General features: G+C 38.3%; 1 protein-coding gene across 1 annotated transcript; it reads left to right on the top strand.

Moving 5' to 3' along the window:
- The first annotated feature begins 11263 nt into the window (after positions 1 to 11263).
- Positions 11264 to 17372, top strand: LOC116253047 (cinnamoyl-CoA reductase 1-like). The gene is made up of 5 exons (XM_031627773.2): positions 11264 to 11542; positions 12803 to 12957; positions 13040 to 13225; positions 13350 to 13702; positions 16442 to 17372. Exons 1-5 carry the CDS (start codon positions 11410 to 11412, stop codon positions 16620 to 16622), a joined length of 1008 nt encoding a protein of 335 aa, XP_031483633.1. The 5' UTR covers positions 11264 to 11409; the 3' UTR covers positions 16623 to 17372.
- The last annotated feature ends 3043 nt before the right edge of the window (positions 17373 to 20415 follow it).

The raw sequence follows: 20415 nt of genomic DNA, 5'->3' as shown, positions 1-20415 counted from the left end.
TTGGAATGCAAAATTACCAAAATGTCTTTGGTTAAAATGACAAAAAAGATACTGAAAATTAAAATATTAAAAAGGACAGTTTTTAAATCACCTAAATACCCTTCTCCCACCTTTTTTTCTAAAAAAACTCACTGGCGTGAGCAGGAGAGGTGCGCGCAACTCACTCGACTTAAAGACTAAGAAAGAGAGAGAACGATATGATAATACTTCAATATGCCAGTCTTAACAATAGGAGTTAGAAAAACAAATCGAAGCACAAAATAACTAGGTCAAAGATATTTTTATATTGAAGAAATTGTGGAAGGAGCGAACTTCCCGTTAAACTTTACGAGATCTTATGGTCACTTGGTAACCATTGTCTGATGTTCCTATTAATTTCTTATCTCATAATGTAACTTTTTCTTGTAAAATATTCCAGTTCGTTGCATTATCAATTGCGAAACATCAGCGGCACATGATATAGATGTATCTTCATCATCCAAACTCATGGAATATGAAATGAAATCATACACGTTTTCCAAGATATGAATAGGATTATCTAAGCAAAACAAAACTCAAGTCTTTGAACCCTTACAAAAGAATATCTAGGCATTATAAATCATAATTTTTTCACTTCATTAAACCACCGGCATGGTGTGCCGTAAAAAATAAAATCACAACTAAGATATTCAATCATCTTGGTTATACATAATCTAATTCACATTGCATGCACAAGCATACACGTGTGTCTACCATGTTTACTATTGATTATCTGGCATTGCTTTAATAATATGATCATCATTAACCGAAAGGAAAGGGACATCAGATGCGCATCGATCATGACCATTTCAAACTTTTCATTCCACTCGATTCTTGACCTTATTCTGGTGTTCTTCCAAAGCCACGAATGTTGGCTTTTCGATTTGCAATCCACATACTATCTTTCATGAGATACTTGCTCCTCAAATTACTCCCAAATCCCATTGGATATATACGAACATTCAACATGGGATAGATTATAGAAGCTTTAATTTATTTAGGCTTGCTAAGTCGTTACACCCAATTTCACCCTCAATATGTCGTTTAAAACCTTTTAATCAATCAATCCTCGATGAATGCATCCTGTTGAGGAGATATGATGCAGGTAATGATCTTCGTAATAATCTAACAAAGACTATTGCAAAGGGCATCCCATATGCTTGGATTCTTTCTTGAATAAGATTTGATTTTTGAAGGCTTGATGATATTTAGCAAAATTTAGCATTTAACATATTCTCGGAATCATTAAAAAAAATTACTACTAGCATGAAATAAAGTGTGTCAGAAAATGGGTCTCACTTGACACGAGTTCTTAACCACAAAAACAAAAAGGATATGATCCTCACTAATAAGTTCTTAATTCGAAGTTAAAAGCGTAGTTACAAATAACATTTCGGAGTTTTAAAAGGCGAGGTTTTTCTCGAGTATAATGCTGCAATCTTAAAGAAAAAAGGGGATATATAGTGATCATGAGGTAAATTACTACTCAATGTACAGTAACATCTAAACGCAAGTCTGATGAATGTTGTCATCCACGTGTGATTCGTTTCCTAACTAATGCATTAAGTTGGTCTCAATGGCAAAGATGAATAATCCAACAATACTCCAAGTCCTTTCATATTTATACAGACATCAAAAAAAAAAAAACAAACTATATTTGATATTAATGTCCTAATATAGCTCGTTTCTGGAATCTATGATTTTCTAACTTAAGTTAGACGCTTATTTGACATTTTCATTTTATTTTTATTTTTTTACTTTTCCTAATATGTCTCTGAAATTCATCGAAGAGTAATCAATGGTCATATCTTGGAGCTGGTGATAAAGATCGTTATAAGTTGAGTGGGTTCTCGTTTCTTCACAAAAATCATGCATTGCAAACAGCAATTTTATGTTGATTGCATTCCGTGTATTCTTTATATTTTCAGCCTAATCACATTAGATGCACTTATATATAAAAGTTCTTCAAACGTCAGTCTGCTCCAAGGACAACTAAAACGTCTGAAGGGATTTGAAAGTCTCTTACAGAATAGTAGCACCTAAACAGAATTTAATTAATGAATCTATTTGATCACTTCATCCATCATCCTTATGGGACTATCATAAGAAATGGGACAAATTTGTCAATCCGAATGACGTAGCTAGGGATTAGTGCGTCTGGAATGAGATTGCCAATGAACCAAAATATCAGTGTTAAAGAAATGTTCTTTCCTTCATGTGTTCTCCTTGTATAGTTCACTGGCAATCAGTCTCTAGCAAAATATGGATCATAAGTATATGCAATTCTTTTATTGTTCAGATCGACAACCTTAGGGGTCGTTTGGTAGAATAAACACTCTGTAAGTATTCCATGAATCTACGTCTCCAAAGCAAGGGGTAGGTTCATTGAACACCTATGAAGTATTTGCACTGCTAAACAACCCCTTTGGGGGCATTTGATTACGTCAGATTTAAAATTTACAGATCTTATATGAATTAATGTGGCATGCCTTTACTAATGTGACAAAAGATCCATAGTAAAATCCATGATCCACAATTAAAATCCTTATTTAACATTTTTCAGAAATTTTCTGATTCAAAACTAGAGGAAAAGTTTGGTCTCAAATTCACGGTTCTCAAATCCTGAGAATTTTAGATCAGGAGCAATCAAAAAATTAATTCCCTTCCTCCTTGGACGGGCCAGGACGGGCCGCTACCTAGCCGCACCATCGGGCCCGCCCCGGGACCCGGTTTTCCCGGCTCGGACCCAAGCCCGACCGGGCCGGGTACCGGGTACCTAGTGGCAGCCCGGCCGCCGCCCAAGCCTAGTTAATTTAATGCTGGCAGTTTTAATGTTTTTTTCTTCTTGCAACTTCAAATGTAAAATCTTGCATTTGAACAACAACAATTAAAATATAACCACCTGACACTAACGCGGGAGCCTAAATGGTTTAGATATTTTTGTTTTTTTCTTTTGGCTGTACCAAATGAGATGCAAATATTATATTTTTCTTGTACTACCAATTTTTTATGAGTGCCAATTTTTTAAGATATATCTGGATTTCAAAAAGAACATGTAGTGTGTTCTAAGGTCATTATATATATATATATATATATACATATATATATATATATATATATATATATATAAAGAGAGAGAGAGAGCCGATAAAATGAGAATATATAACAAAATTTGGGGACAAGAGGTCCCCTAGGTACAAAAACAATCCGCAAAAAATAAACTGCAAAAACAGAAGCAGGAAGAAAAAATATACAATACAATGCACAAAAAAATAAGAGAGAGAGGGAAGACGGAGCGACACTGTCACCCAGCCGTAGACGGACAGCGGCGCTTCAACCGAATGGCAAACTGGACATCCCATTGCACAAGACGAGCCACAAAATCTGGCGAAGAGAATGTGTCCTTGAAGACTCTGTTGTTGCGCTCCTCCCAAATGTGCCACCAAGCTGAAATGAGTCACGGCCTCCAGACATGACCCCAGGAAGCAATCAGGTGGGGGGAAGGACAAAAAAGGAAAAGAAGACGAATGAATGGTGGGTTTGGAAGACTATTAACAAGGGAAGGTTAGACAGAAGCAAGAACACTAGAGAAAAAGGGGCACAAAATAAAAAGGTGGACCCGAGACTCAGTCGCGACAAGACATATGGGACACTGGTTAGCCAAACTGATGCCAAGGCGTCACAGGTGGTCAAAAGTGTTGATATGGCCAGTAAGAAGAAGCGAGACAAAAGCAATGGCACGGGGAGATGAGTCAGGAGACCAAAGGAACCGGGGTGGGAACGACGCGACAGAATGACCAAAGGAGGCCAGGTAGTAAAAAGAAAAGGTGAACTCACGGGTAGGTGAAAGAGGCCAGGATTGGGACACAGACGATGAGAGGTCAGCAAGGCGGAGGAAAAAAGGAAGGAAAGAAAGCATGTCGCACCAAAAGTGAGAGGAGGAGGTGTGAGAGATAGAACTATTCCAGACGCTAGGGGAAGGCAGGTCGAATTTGGAACTAATGAATTGGGTGATAGGAGAATGTTCAGTTACTAACCGCCATCACCAAGAACACAGAGAAGACTCGCAAGCCCGACTAAGGTTGGTAACCCCAGCACCCCCAAGAAGACGCGAAAAGGCAACCACATCCCAATGCGCAAGGCGATCTGAAGGTCGATCACCATTCCAAATAAACAAATAAACTTATCAAACCTACGTAAAACAGCCAAAGGAGGCCGAAAGACAGCCAAAGCATGAAGATGGACAGACGCAAGGCAGTGCTTAGCTAGAGTAATACGACTTGGGAGAGAAAGCAGCTTTCTCTGCCAACACTGAAGGCGATCAGTAAGCTTTTGCTTCACTCCATTCTAAAAGGAATGTGCAGGAGACGACAACGTAATCTGAAGCCCCAAGTAGTCCATGGGCAGGCTAGTAGCCTTACACCCAAAGCAAGCTTCTGCGATAAGTACCGTGGCCGGATCCGTGTGAATGAGGGAAAGGTGGCATTTGGCGGAATTGATAGAAAGACCCGAGATGAACTCAAAAACCCGAACGATGAGCCACGTTCTCACAATATGTTGGCGGGAAGCACTGCCGAACAGGAGGAAATCGTGAGCATACTGAATGGTGGAGAAAGTCTGTAATTGGGAGAGCGAATGAGGTGTGAGCAAGCCAACGACCGTTGCGTGATGGAAAAGCACAGAAAAGCTCTCAGCAACCAAGTTAAAAAGCAAGGGCGATAACGAACAACCTTGACAGAGGCCACACTCGAGACAGAAGAAATCGCTACACTTCCCATTGAAGGAGACCGCAAGCTGGGCCCAGTGACAAGCGACATGATCCGCTGTCTAAACGATGGACCAAAAGCAAGACGGGTGAGGAGGTCAGAGAGAGAGAGAGAGAGAGGTTTCCTCAAGCGACTGTATGTACTTTGTGTGTAACTTATGAATGGTTCTCAGATTTTTCTCATGAGTTGCTCTTTATCTGCTGAAACTTAGTTGGCAGAGAAGGACTTCAAGACAAATTAATGACATATTGAAAGATATTATAACTTATTCTGTGGAACGTTTCCTTTTCGTTTGCAATGGTATTCACTTTAATTGAGAAAGGAACGAACAATAGAACCAGTACCGATATTTGATTCAACTTAATTGCTTTACAATTGTCACTGTAATTATGTGAAATTATTAATAAGAACGGGTTCTATGTAAAGACCTGATTTATCAGGAAAATCAAAATGTTAAACATCGAAATGCAAGCACATTCTGGATGTGACTCATCCTGAGATCTCATCATATATTTAATGGTTTGGGTCATTTTGCTCACCATGTGGTCTCAAGAAGCAGGACTTCATTGTCTAATTAATTCGAGACGAGCATTCCAACTCAATTGACGTCAACACATTTAGTTGTTTTTAGCAGAAGAAAAATGAAGGCGATTAGGTATTCTATGTGGTGTCGACTTCCATTTTCGCACAAGAGTCAAGATTTGAAATAGGCAGATTACCAGTTGCTTGACAAGCCACAACCACCACCCAACCGCTTTCAAGAATGTTTAAAAGAAAAATAAGGTGAATCACAATTCCACATAGTGCAGCATTTAAGTGGTTGGATACAGTCACTATCCTTCTCTTCAAAGCTAGCTTTGACCGGGCTCAGGGACCTAAAACCAACTTGATTTAAATGTAATGAGACCTACATTGAGACTAGGGGCAGAGCCAAAAAAATTTCATGAGGACCAAATTAAAGTCACAGGCCAAAATATCATTTTTCAAAAATTTTGTATAGGACAAAAAAAATTTTCAAAAATTTACATATAATTTTTTTTTTAAATTTGAGGTGGGGCTAGGGGCTATACCCCTAACTGAGACCAAGTCCTACCATTCTGAAACAATCACTCCTTAGAAAGAGAGGTCGCCCTGACCTTTATTACTAAAAATAAACTAATGAACAATATGTAAATGAAAAAGAAAAAACAACACTATACAATCAATCCCATAGTCCACAGGGGGATGGAATACTGGCTATATCTACCACTCATCAAACTAGTTGAATGGGATGGGTCTATGAAGAAGACCAATGACCTCCTTTGAAGGTTTAAATTGAAGAACATGAAGATCCTTCAATGGAAGGGAGGATCTATGATACCGACAATCGCCTCCACTCAATTATCTAATAACCATTTAATAAGTAACTCAGGATAATCCAGAATGGGGTGTTATGCATCAAGTTTGAAGGAAAACCAGGGAATTCATCTGTCGGATGTTGCTATGTGGTTAAAAATTAAAATTTTATTGCTGAAAGCATTATAAATTGTTACTAAAAGTACTCTGGAACAACTGTTTTTTAAAAACAAAAACTTTGAATTTTTGTTTGAACTGCCTTTATGTGATCTTTTATATAACTCCTAAGCAGTGAGTGTTATGTTTCAAAAGATCCAGCTTACAAATGGATGTAAAATGTGGAGCGGACGCCAGCCACTTTCTTCAATGTCTAGCTCTTAGAGCCTATTGATCAACTGATCCAGTCCATCGAGTTTTAAAATGTAATCTAATTACATTGGCTATTGATACCAATGGCAGCCCTAGCCAATAATTAATTAGAGGAACATATGTATTGCTTTTACAACATTTGCACTCCTAGGGTTGGAAGTTTATAAGTTAATGGGAGTGACATAAACTGACGACCCCATTGCCAATGTGGATGAGCACAAAGTGTCTACAATCAAACCTACAAAGGGGAAAAGATATGGATTTCTTTTTTTCTGTTTGTTTATTATTTTCTTGTTACATATGCAGGAAGACCAATCTCGAAGTACACCAAACACCTTAGGCCACTACCAAAAGGAAAACGCTAAAGAATGGACGGCGAAAAGTTTTATAGTTTTATTGAAAATCACCAGCGATCCTCCCTCCACGTTCCTTCATGAACAGAGAAATTTTGTACACGCCATCTGTTCTAGAACTCCACAGCTCTACTGTCTCTCTAGGGAGACTTGTTTTTCAGTTATTCTTTTAGCTCTTCTGATATCACATGCAGGAAAATTTGAGTGCGTGTTTGGTGGCGTGATTCCGTGGCCACAAAATCAAAGCTTTGGTGTGATCCGTTTGGTGGGGAGTAGCCCAGAGCCAGATCACGCACTCACACAGTGAAGAATTGGACATATGGGAAGCTCCACTAAGCACGCTGTGCAGGACTATGGAACCCTTTCCCGGACAGCATCTTTTCTTTTTCCTTTTACTTTTTGTCTCAGCATTTCTAGCCAACGTTTAAAAACTCACCGAGTCAACTCGCGTGACTCGGCTCGGCGCGCCCCCTACCGGGTCAACCCAGTGGGGGGGGGGAGTCGTTTTAGTTCATGCTTCAATATTTTATTTTGCTGATAGTTGATACAGGTTAAGATAATAGAGGCTCTGTTTGTTACTTTATTAAAGGCATAGGTTAAGTTTGTTGAAGTGGAGCAATAATAACGAAATTGATTTAGTTTTTCTTAGTGTCTTTCCATGGACGTGCTAGCTTTGTTTGTGTTTTACACAATAAACGTTTTTCCTCAATTGCCCCAATTCATGGGGGATGAACTTAGTGTTGGATAGGGGCATGAGCTTCATTATCCCACTCACAGTTACGAGATCAACTTGTAAAACTTTTTCAAATAAAGATTTTATTCTTTTCTCCCATAATCTCTTAACCTCTAAGACATTTTACATATGCCCAGCACTTCACAATTTAGGGTTAATGGTTGCTTGCCTGGTCCGTGCTTCACATAAGCAAACCCGGCTATTGGGTTTTTGTTTTCTCTCCTTCTTCTTCTCTTTTCAGTCGCTTGCTGTTGTTTTCTACCATACATGAGCAAATCCTAAGTCTTCACCGGTGACTTGCTGAGACGCTGCACAACACTTGGTTGCGATTTTTTTTTATGTTAGTTTGGCTTGTGAACCATATAAGCGAAATTAAGTAATTTTACAAAACTTTATATGACAAGTTATATTTTTTTTTTTTCTAAAAAAAAGTTAATATACTTCAATCCGAGTCACCAAATTGACCTGCCAAGTCACTGAGTCGAAAACAATGGAGCCAGAATCCCGAGTCACTGGATTTTAAAACATTGTTTCTAGATTTCATTTTTCTTTATTGACTTCTTGAAACTGGCGACAGTTTCCTGATGCATAAAAGTTGAAAGCAAATATACGTTAGGGGAGATTAAAGAAGAAGGCTGCCAGCAAAGTTGAAGCCACTGCTTAATATGTAATCGCTCCTCAGATTCGTGTCCGGTTCTTTCTTGGAAGGAAAAGGGAGAAGAAATAAGTGTGAGTGTGTCTGTACTTCCTTGAAAAAGAAGTTAATATAGATTCGTGACGCTTCGACGAAAATCTGCCTCCCCGACTGCGCCCGCCCGAAAAAATCTGCGGGAAGCACACAATGATTTCCAACAATGGTGGGTGCAGTAAAGGTTGACGAACTAATTGGTAGCGAAGAGTAGGTAACGTGAAAGGGAACCATTATTCAACCACGCAATTTTGCTCCAAATCTTTGTGGCTGCATTGCATGCACCTGCCCCACATGCCACCATGCATGCTTCGTCTTCTCTTTTCTCTTTTCCTCCATATTTGTATAAGCTCAACTTTTCAAGGGATAACAGAATGATGCTCAGCTTGTTTTACTTCTCATATAACCGCCTTAATTACACACGAAAATGTTACTTAAATGAAATAAATAACTTCTTTGTGCTATACCACCGTGTGTGTGTGTGTGTATATATATATATATATATAGGAGTTTAGATTTGCTGGATGATGGATGGTTGCTAAAAATTTTGTCATTGACACCATCCCACGACTGCCGGTTGATTTCAATTTATATACATATATAAACTGGTAGATGCCAGAGGGAGGAAGAACAACATCATTCCTGAATCTTGATCTTTATTATAGAAAAACAAGGAAAAAAAAGTGACGAGGCATTTTCATCATTAAATTTTACACAACACTTTTCTTTTCTTGTTTTTCTTTCAACCCTTGATTTGGAAAAGGGTAAGGGTTGAATTGTTTATTGTTTATTTATGTTTTAAGTATTTAGCACCTACCAATATATATAATGAGTGAATAATGACTCTGAGGGTCACACCGCTATCTAACTAAAGACATTCATTCTCTACAGGGAAAAGAAAATGTAAATTAATATTAAATAACAAAAATGTCAATTATTTTTTTCACCTTTATTTTTTTCAATTATCCATCATGTCAAACAATCTTAACTAGATACTAGATGACTATTAAAAACCTGAGTCAGTACCATTTAATTCTCCTATATATGAGCGTTGATTAGGGCCCATAGAGTGCTGGAGTCGAGCTTGCATTTTGTTTTTTTCTTTTTTTTTTTGTAACTAACAAGAATTTTTTTACTCTTTTCCACCTGTAATAGGCAGATAAAAAAACAATAGCATCACATTGCTGGCCTACTTTTTTCTCAAAACTTTACAAACGACATTCTTGTCCTGATTCATACGGTGGGTTCACTTGCTGGAATCCTTGTTAGCTACTGGTAATTTTACTTTAAGTTTTTTTATTATTGGTTTTTTTTAAGTATGTTTAAGGTTTATTAATATAAAATGATATGTTTTTTTGAAGAACTTATAGAGAGACTTTAGGAAAGATAGGGTAATGGATTCTTAAAGAAATTAATCATTCTTGGTTAACCATTAAATACCATTTAATTGGAGTTTACCGGTGCTCCGGGCTTAGACCTATTGAACATTCCATGCGTCGAGGTGCATATGGAAAGTTCAATGCTGCAGTGCATTGGATAGTTAAAAGTCAAGATCTAAGGACCATGAATTGCTGCAAAAGTCACCATAAACCAAAGCCAATGTCAACCTAGAGACTTTTTTTTAAGGACAGATTTTCTAATCTTACATGGTAGAAATGAAATGTTTTATATATATATGTGTGTGTGTGTGTGTGTGTGAAAATAGTTATATAACAAACCTTAAAATGTTAGACCTGATGACAATTGTTCGAACTATTGAGTTTAAAAAAATCAAAAGGTGGAAATTAGATTGAAAAATTGGAACCGAGTTGTATTTTTCAAGAAACTAAAGGATGAAAGAAATTTCAATTAAGGAAACTCATTTGTTTCCTCCACTGAGAGATACTTTAGTCTGATCCTAAAAATATAATTGGATTACCATTTTTTTCAACTTAATATCCATAGTTGGATCTCCAAATAATTTTCATCAAATTTGGCATATAAGATGCAATCCATTTTCTTATAAAAATAGCCACATGGATTTTTTCTAGACAATAAAAACCTGAAGCAGATTATCTAAGTTCTGCTGGTGCACAAAACTTTCATGCACCAGTTAATGACAAAAATACCTCTCTTTAATAGAAAAAAAAAACTTTTTATAAGGATAAAAAATGAAAATAAAAAGTGAAAAGATTGAAATGAACATTTATTTTTTGGAATTTCTAAAACCTCCAAACTTCTTACTCTTTTTCTTTTGGTGTATAGTATGTGTTGTATGCACGAAGAGTGTGATTGGTGCGAGGGGCGGAGCCAAGGTAGGGCCTGCATGGGCCCATGTTCCATTTCAAATTTTAAAAAAAAAATTTACATGTATATTTTTAAAAATTTCATTTGTTCTATATAAAAATTTTGAAAAATGATATTTGACATTAGTCAAAATTTAAAAACTTTAATTTGACCCACCTCATGTAAAATTTCTAACTAGGTGCCAACCTGTCATCAAGGTTGTCGAGACTCACAAACGGTTTAATTAATAATTGACCCACATCATGGAGTTTTAGAACCAATGGGTGCTCTGAAAATGACTAGACTCCAATTGTTTTGAATCGGTTGATTCGGTTCTATTAGGTATAATATCAATTTGAAATTGAGTATATGCAATTATTTTAAATTTTTTTATAAAATATGTCAACAATTTTTTTTTTCTTTTACAGATTTGATAAGCGGATCGGGTCGGGTAGTGGAAATGGGAGTTCCTGCTGGCCTGGTCCTTTTCGGATCCAAAAGCATCATCACAGACCTCACGCACCACGTCACCACGCGCAAAGTTGGGACGTCCGGTCAAAAGCTGAGGTCTGCTTCTCGACAAGAAAAAAAAAAAAAAGAAAAGCGACTGCAGCGTTCCTAGTTCCTACTAGGAGCTAACCTGGGGTCAGATTATTAACCACGGTTACGCCATTGTATTCTTTTCCTTCTTAACCGTAGTTAACCGATGGCTGTTATAAGTGCTGCCCATCTCTTCTCCCGCTGTGCGACCATCGCGGTGTCTTTCTTTAGGAGCGCGAAGGTAGCGTTTGGCCTCCACTGGCGGCGCCTCCCCCTCCGGTGGTTCATCATCTGACTGCCGCTTCTTCCTCTTGATTTTCTGTCCTTCGTCGTTGGTCTGAGATGGTGGTGGACGGTCGGAGTGGCGACGGCAAGACGGTCTGCGTCACCGGAGCCGGGGGGTTCATTGCTTCCTGGCTGGTGAAGCTACTTCTGGAAAGGGGCTATAACGTCAGGGGCACCGTCCGCAATCCAGGTAGGCTGTTCCGGTGAGAAAACGCGGTCGCACCAACGGTAGTGCTCCTGCGTTTAGAAATTATTCGAGCCTGTCTTTGGTTAAAATCTCTACCTTTGGCGCATAAATGTCTGGCTATGTATGCGGACAATCTTATCACGAAAGTGCATCTCATGTTTTAAGATCTTTCTTTTCGGGGTATCTGGTGAAATAAGGGCAAGATTCCTTTAAAGACCAAAGAATTTGATGGGTTTAGCTTAAGTGAAAGTGAATACAAAACCAATTCATTTCATTGTAATCTCTCTTTCTTTCTCTCTCTCTCTCTCTCTCTCTCACTCTCTCACGTATAAAGAGAGAGATTATAATTTATAACGAGAGTTTTTACTATTTTTTTCTTTCTCTTTTTCTTTTTATATATATATATATATATATATATATATATATATATATAAATTAAATATTAATTCTAGTGCTTTTAAAGTTACTCAACCATCTAATCTAGTTTGTACCTTTGATCCAACACGATTGACGGTTAGAAAAAAAAAACGATAAAAAGGTGATAGAGATTTTGATCGTGTAACATAAGTTTACATTTTTTAAATTGTTTTTTCTCTCAACTATTCATACTTTAGATAGATGACCTTGGTTAGAGATAAATTTAAATAACTAGAGTCATCATTCAATAGCTCTTATAAATAAAAATTATCATTTCATTTTTGTTTCGATAAAAAATCTTTTAACCCTTCAATATTGCATGAAAGGGGTATGTTTAATATGCATTGTCGGTGGCCGTGATTTAATGGAAGCCTAAATGTGGAAAATTTTACCTTATACGTATATATACAAAATAAATTATGTGGTGTATCGTCATAAATACGTGCGTGCAGGATTCTAATTAATGGGCCCCAAGGAGAGACTTACATAATTTTATTTTTTACTCGATTCGTTCACAATTTGGTCAAAACTTGTAGACTTCGGTCTCCCTTCTCGGCACTTTGTGAGTAATAGGCCGTGATGTTACGTGAATTGAATTAGCTCGCATGTCTCTTTAATGAAACCTTGTAATGGAATTCTAAAAGAGCGGTGTTTATTGTCCCTATTTGTTTTTTGGGTCTGATGTCCATTAAAATTTCAATATTCAAATGTATTACAAATGCTAGCATACCTCACAAGTCATGACTACTGCTTGGCGTAATTTTGTTGAACAGGAATTTCGAAATTGATGGAGGTGTGATCTAATTTTGTTTGTTCTTTTTTCATGGACGCCGGAAAAATGAGCAGACGACCCGAAGAACTTCCACTTGAAGAAACTGGAAGGAGCTGAGGAGAGGCTGGTGCTGATGAGGGCCGACCTCCTCGATTACGAAAGCCTTCTCTCCGCCATCAAAGGATGTCACGGAGTCTTCCACACGGCCTCCCCAGTCACCGACGATCCGGTACCAACTTCTTCTTCTTGGTATGACTTCAACTAATTTTTCATGAAGAGGAATGGATGACGATGGTGCTCTGATTAAACAGGAACAAATGATCGAGCCGGCCGTAAAGGGCACCAAGAACGTGATCGAGGCGGCAGGAGAGGCCGGAGTCGAGCGCATCGTGTTCACCTCCTCGATCGGCACCGTTTACATGGACCCCAACCGGAACCCGGACGCGGTTGTCGACGAGAACTGCTGGAGCGACCTCGAGTACTGCAAGAACACCAAGGTTGGTGCAGTAGAAGCAGGACTCCCTCCCCCTTATCCGTTCTTAACCAAACCGTCTTCTTCTTCCTTACTCGGTGAAGGAACCGAAGGAACGATAATGAGATTTGGAAGCGATGTTTTTGCAGAACTGGTACTGTTTCGGGAAGACGGTGGCGGAGCAGACGGCGTGGCAGGTGGCGAAAGAGAAGGGGGTGGACCTGGTGGTGGTCAACCCGGTGCTGGTGGTCGGGCCGCTGCTGCAGCCCACCGTCAATGCCAGCACCGTCCACATCATGAAGTACCTCACCGGAGCGGTGAAGACGTACGCCAACGCCGTGCAGGCCTACGTCCACGTCCGGGACGCCGCCCTCGCTCACATTCTCGTCTTCGAGCACCCCTCCGCCTCCGGCCGCTACATCTGCGCCGAGAGTATGCTTCATCGCGGCGACGTCGTCGCCATCCTCTCCAAGCTCTTCCCGGAATATCCCCTACCCACCAGGTATATGACCCAGTCCTTACTCTATAATTGTCCACTAATTATATTTTTGGCATAATTTCTTCTTTTCTTTTATATATATATATAGATATATATATATATATATATATATAAAAGATCACATCGGTCGGCCTTCGATTATATATTGAACAGTGGCGCCATTGCTCATGAACATCATCCATTTTGATGATGTGATTTGGCGGATCACTTTGTGGGCAACTAGCAGTAGTATGGATTAAAATATAGCAACAATTCCATCATTTGGTGATGTTGGGATGTTCGGTTGGAGATTCTCTTCCTAGAAAATGCCTACCTAAATTGTTAAACTAGATATCTAAATAAAAAATATATGTATGTAGTTATTTCGGTTCTTTGGTCATCATTTTCTTATAAATTTAGAAGGGGCCTAAGTTTAATATTTTTCTTGAGAAAATGACATCTTGTGAACCGACATCATTTTTAGGTTATGGAAGCGATCGACCTGATCAGTTTGGTTTTCACGAGAAATTAAATGACATTCACATTGTATGACTTATGATGTACCCTCAACCGCCCCCTTGTCGTCTAAGGACAATGATACGGCCCTGTCCCTGTTTGAAAAGGACATTTACCACAACCGGTTAAAAAGGCTTGCGAGCGCTGTTAGGGGCACTCAACCCATATACGTATCTAAGAACAGAACGATATTTTATAATTTAAAAAAAAAAATCTTTGTTGTCTTTTTATTTTTATTTTTATCTTTACAAAAAGTTTTCTCTTTTTTTTTTTTATGTGTGAACTGAAAATATTTTTGGCTTTTTTTTATATGTGAACTGAAAGTATTTTTGGCATTAACTATATTGGCACAAGAAAATTCGTCCACAACATGGTGCATATAACCAACTTCGCATCCGAGGACCCAACCTGTGTGCGCACAAGCAAACAAAGTTTGGCATCTCACACTTTTCATGTCTTGCATGATTTCTGCTTGAATTTTATTTGTAGATTTTTATGGACAAATAAACTTACCAGGAAGAACTAGTTTTACTACTACCCTTCCAGACCTTATAGAAGTCAAATGAGCAGGTAGAGTCCTCCAGCATCATGGGTAGCTGATTTCTTGTCACCAACGGCCGAGCTAGAAGAAATTTGTGGCAGTGTATCATAGATTTGAGGGGCACCAATATGTACTAAACTAAATTATGTGGAGGAATTAATACGTAAATTAACTAAAGTATGTGGCATAATATGAATGAGCAGCTACCTACCACACTTATCCGTGCCACTGGTTAATCTCCCTTAGCAGCCAAGCAAACCCTTTAAGCTTAAACGCACAAGGGGCTGCGATCCCCACAATCCGAGTCTAACAATGGCGGATATACATGGGGGCAAGTGTGGGCCAAGGTTCACACCAACCCATCAAAAGTTTCATTAGGGAACTCCAAAATTTATATTAAAATGATTTAAAATTATAATGGTGTACACATCATATTTGGGCCGGAAGTCTGAGCTGTTGGAATAGGTTTGGCATTCAGCAGCGGATCTGGTGATCTTTTTTATCTAAGGAATGGAGAAGCCCATTTTGAAATCATCGACCCTGCACCTGCCCCTCAGTACATGCATCAATAGGAATCACTCAGGGTATATTGAAAAAGCGTCCGCTCATAATCTAGCAGATAAGTACATTACATAGTCGGTTTTCCTTTTTTTTTCTTTTTTGTTTGCCACTACTAATCCTGCCTACACTTCATTCTTGGAGCAAATCAACTCATCTCCAAATTAGTTCATAGGGATTAAACTCTTTCTAAGTACGTTCAATTTGAAGGTGTTGATTGAAAAACACTTAGGCAAGTGGACACAGCTGCTCTCGACTCTTGTGCTGCTGTCTTTTGGTTTAGGTATGCAATGAAGACTAATTCATGTTTTTTTTGTTCGTATGTTTGAAAAGAGGACTAGTACCTAATTGTGGTTCTTGAGGGTGTTTGTGTTCCTATGATCAGAACGAGCCCACCCACTAAATCGAAGACTTTAGCGAAAATCTCAGGCGTTCTTTGTCGTCTGCAAAATGTTCTCCTTTGAGACCCGTGTTCAGGGTCAAACATATAACCTGCTTCACATTGACAGTGACTTTGTGAAGCTAGCCAACTGTTACACCAGTGCCCATCATGGCTTTATAGCTAGACCACAAGTCCTTTTTGTGTTTGATTTAGATGGAAGCAAGCATTTCAAACAGCGTCGCCTACTTTATGAAGACATGAAGCTTCGTTCTCAACACGTGACCAGAGGGTCAAAATCAGATGGGTACATCCTTAGCTACTTAATCAAATTGAGCAAACACTTATCAAGGCAATCAGCAGTTGCCACATAGATATATATAGTAAGATACAACATTGTTTACAATGAATATGATCTTTTAAAACTATCAGATTGGTAAGCATAATTTACTTTCGAGGCTTCACAGATATCGCAAGCTTTTCACAAATGTCGTGATATTTATGAAAAAACAAGTAAAACAAAAATATCAGAAAAAAATTAGCAAAAATGAATATCTCGTTATTTTTCATTTTCTCATGATTTTTGAATTTTTTATTAGTTTATCTTTTATTTTATTTTTTCTGATTTTTAAGATCTTTTATTTGTTCAAATTTGCTGAAACTTTTGATCTCCAACAGCAGGTTGGTGAATTTGATCTCCTGAACTTGTATGTCTTGGTAACTACTATTTACACAGCTTAAACTAATGGGCACTGGTTACGGTGGGCAGGTGCTCGGACGAAATCAATCCAAGGGCCAAACCCTACAAATTCACCAACAAGCGCCTGGTGCAGTTGGGTCTCAACTTCACGCCGGTCAGGGAATGCCTGTATGAAACAGTCACGAGCCTGCAGGAGAGCGGCCATCTCCCCGTTCCTCAGCCGCTCAACCAACAGATGCCCATCCATTAAAGCCCTCCACAACGTCAGCACCCCGCGGAAGAGCGCAATCTCAGAACCAGTCAACGCCTTTCTAAATAAACCCACATAATCAATCATGGCCTCTGTGCTTTCGTCTACCTGCAGTCAATGGAAATATCGCCAACAATGGAAGAAGCACAAGGAAGCAACACAGAAGCTGCAGCTAGGCAGGAAATATGTCACCCGCCCACATCTGGTTCTTGTTTAGCAAGTTGTAGCAAGAAGCTTTGGAGTTGCCAACCTGATCATAGTCTTTTATTATATACTTGGAAGTTAGGTTTATAGATAATATATGAATTCAATGAAAGAGGATTTCCGTGATGTGATCCAATAGATGATGAATGATATTTAAATATTCAAAAGAGAGTACTGTCATGTGGATTAGGTGAAGAAGTCCTGCCAAGTCGAAGTTGAAGTTGGTGTCATGTCCTAATCTTTGCCTCTTTTCTTTTTTATTTCGCCTTGTCTTGGTGTGGGTAGTTGTGCACTCCTTTGAATAGGGAGCCAGCAGTTGGCAGTGTGATGGGACTTTGTTGCTTCCTTTAAGATCGACGTCTCCAATGCTCACAAACTGCAGCTATGTATTACCAATAAGATAATTAAATGGTATCTGAATGTTAGAATGCATAACTAGTCCAGTATGTTTTTTTCTTTTTCCAGCCAAGTTTAGTGCAAAGAAAATTACTGAACTTCGTAATGTTTTTTCGTGATTTGCATCTCAAGAACAAAAGCCTTATGCTACACTTCGCGTCTCTTTGTGTGCCTTATTGTCTGTTTGAAGCATTTATAAAACTCTCTCTCTCTCTCTCTCTCTCTCTCTCTCACACTACTACTACTTAGCAGCACCTGTACCTACTGTCTCCCAATCTTCCTTTGCCCAGGACCTTTTATTTAGCCCTTTTATTACGAGAAAATGACGAATCCTTTGGCAGACTTGGTTATTATCTTTTAGTAGCATATATGAACTTTTTGTTTTCTAAGTATTACCTATAACTTCCGTGGTCTGTTGCATGTTAACCGTTTAGAGCTCTTTCCGGTTCTTACGGCTCATCAAGAATCAACTCTGATTTCTTTACTTTCACTTATGCAGTTTTCATTGTAATCTTATCTTGGTGTTTTTCACATCCACCTCTCTTAGATATGCTTTTGTTTAGTAAAGTTCTTTTCAGCTCTCTCTCTCTTAATTAAATACATGGGCAGTGGGCAATTGGCACAATTGATTTGAAGTGAAAAGGGACAACCTTGCCTGCCTTCCTTTGGGCTAACAAAACTATAGGCCACAAGAGGACAAAAAGTTGGAAGACAAATTAAACTCTCTCTCTCTCTCTCTCTCTCTCTCTTTCTCAACCACATCTTTGGTTGGGTGGCATGTTATAACCACAGCACCAAATCTTGGAGGGTGTCATCTTGATGGTATTGAGAAATGTTGAACTTGACATTAAGAGTGTCATTATGGAGGCTAAGTAAGTTGGTTCTTGTTCCTCTCTCTCTCTCTCTCTCTTTCTCTCTCTGGTGTGTGTGTGTGTGTGTGTGTGTATATATATATATATACCTCAACTGAAAGTGGCTGTTTAAGGTTTTGTTTCTTAACCATGTGCTCAGTCGTATGATTTGTCCACCTAAGGTTAAAGGTAGTAATGAGCCAACGAAAACGCACAAACCATTTTTTCAACAATCTGTAGGTGAAACCCTAATTTTTTGTTTTGGACGTGTCAAACTTGTCCAACCAGGCCAAAGGCATATATTTTTTTTCAACTACAGATGTAGCGTTGGGTTTAGTCAGTTTGGCACCCCTGCCAGATTGATGCAAGCTGTGGTTACACGAAACAAAAAAAAAAGCAACTCAATTTTAACGGAGTTGCACATCATTTAGGGGACATAACCCAATTTCGTGAGAACTTAAATGGGTTTGAAAACTTGGTATCTTTGTCTAGGTGACATATACCTAAAACTTAGATAATACGTTTACTAAACAAGCTTTAATTATATGACAATGTACTTAAATGTTGAGCTACGTACTGAGATTGTTTCATCCATCACCACAGTAATATAAGTGCCGTCACACACACATAAACAAGGGTGAGTTAAATAATATATAAAGGCAAAGGAAATTAGCATTAGGAAGAAAGGAAGAAAATTAATATGAATGTCAACTTGTACGAGTCCTGATTGCATAACCAGATAAAATAATCTGATAAACCAACTTTTTAAAGGAGGCAACAACATAAGGGCATTATTATGAGCCGGAACGATGTACTTTTAGAGGAACCCTACTAACACTATCGATGTAAATGAAATGAAACAAAACAATGGTGAAGGTGTAATTCTCTCTCAACATATATCATAACTTGATTGCTTTGAAAAGTGAGCTGTCAGATAACAAACTCCTTTTTTTTATTGCTGTCCAAAATTTGAGAATGTGAGGGAAAAGGTAGAAACTAATTACAGCAATTAGATGGAAGGCAAAGCCATATATGCAGAACAGTTAAAGGACTCTGCTTCCTTTGAGAAAGGGAAATTTAAAGTCTGAAAATAGAATGGAAGGATATTAAGTTTCCTAATGTTCTCTGTAGGTCAAAGTTTTTTTCTTATGTGATGTGTTGGAAACGAAAAAATAGAAAAAAAAAGAGCAATTTGAATTGATAGAAACATGTTGATATGCTCTAGCACACTTATCTTTTGCATGACTATATATATATATATATATATAGAGAGAGAGAGAGAGAGAGAGAGAGAGAGAGAGGAGAACCACATGTTGGGCATATATGTTAGCTAGATATGGCCAACTCAATAAATCTTCGTTGAAAAATCCTAACCCTCCACCCTCAATGATAAATTCATCCTATGGAACTTCCATTTTTGCATATAACCTTGTGGGCTGCGTACCAAATGGAAGATATTTTCAACAGCTCAAGTATGCCGATCTCCTGTCCAACTCATGTTCTTAGCGGAAGGTATATAATAGCACCAAATTGCATTTTCCCACCTATGATTTATCATTTGTAGGCATTGATTAGATCTTAGCAAATCCTCTTGAAGCTTCCTAATAGGCAAAAAATAGAGATACTTTCTTCATGCGTAGTCTCAAACATTCATGCATAGCTCATTCTATTTAGAAAACCGGTTCGGTCAATATCTTCTGTAAATCCTATTTTGTTTTCTATCTAATTTTGTAGAAATTAAAAGCTAGTTGCAGTCATTGCCTGGTGACAAATACATGCACTAGACTAACTGATGTGATGTAAGTAGAACAATTATCAACATTTTTATAGTAACCAGTTGCAAAGAATATCATGATATTTGGATTTTGAGGGAAATTCTCAAGAGATTTGATGTGGCGCCCTTATGTTTTGCATGGTTGCATACTGTATGAGATCTACATGGACTTGGTGTGTAGAAATTTCATGAAATTCAGCATATCCTAGTAATGGAGCTTAATACACTACCTTGCCACAGTAATATATTCCCAAGGTCAACTCGACGATCTTTTATATAATTAGTATGAAATCAGGTACGATTAGGCAGACATGTACCTCATGTTTATGCAAAAAAAACTAAGTGAGTTGCGTGCACGGGGTGGTGCACCCAATAGATATGCACAAAAAAAATAAAAATAAAAAAACTTTTAACTTTTTCATTGATTTTCTGGTTGTTACAAGAGGGCTCCTCTTTTTACTTATGAGGGAAATTCTGGTCGCCACAAATGCACAATTTTTTGTACACATTGAAAGTTTGCTTTAAAAAATTAGGGCGTCGATATATTGCCCTGGCACCTCGGTACAGC

This window comes from Nymphaea colorata, chromosome 4 (assembly GCF_008831285.2).
Source record: "Nymphaea colorata isolate Beijing-Zhang1983 chromosome 4, ASM883128v2, whole genome shotgun sequence".
NCBI classification, from domain to species: Eukaryota; Viridiplantae; Streptophyta; class Magnoliopsida; order Nymphaeales; family Nymphaeaceae; genus Nymphaea; species Nymphaea colorata.
Note: the sequence above shows the minus strand (reverse complement) of the source record. Positions and strands in the feature narration are given on the sequence as shown.

Coding starts and splice junctions, on each gene's coding strand:
- LOC116253047 (XM_031627773.2), top strand. CDS start 11,410: ATGGTGGTGGACGGTCGGAGTGGCGACGGCAAGACGGTCTGCGTCACC. Junction 11,543..12,802: donor GGGCACCGTCCGCAATCCAG/GTAGGCTGTTCC, acceptor AAAAATGAGCAG/ACGACCCGAAGAACTTCCAC. Junction 13,703..16,441: donor GAATATCCCCTACCCACCAG/GTATATGACCCA, acceptor TACGGTGGGCAG/GTGCTCGGACGAAATCAATC.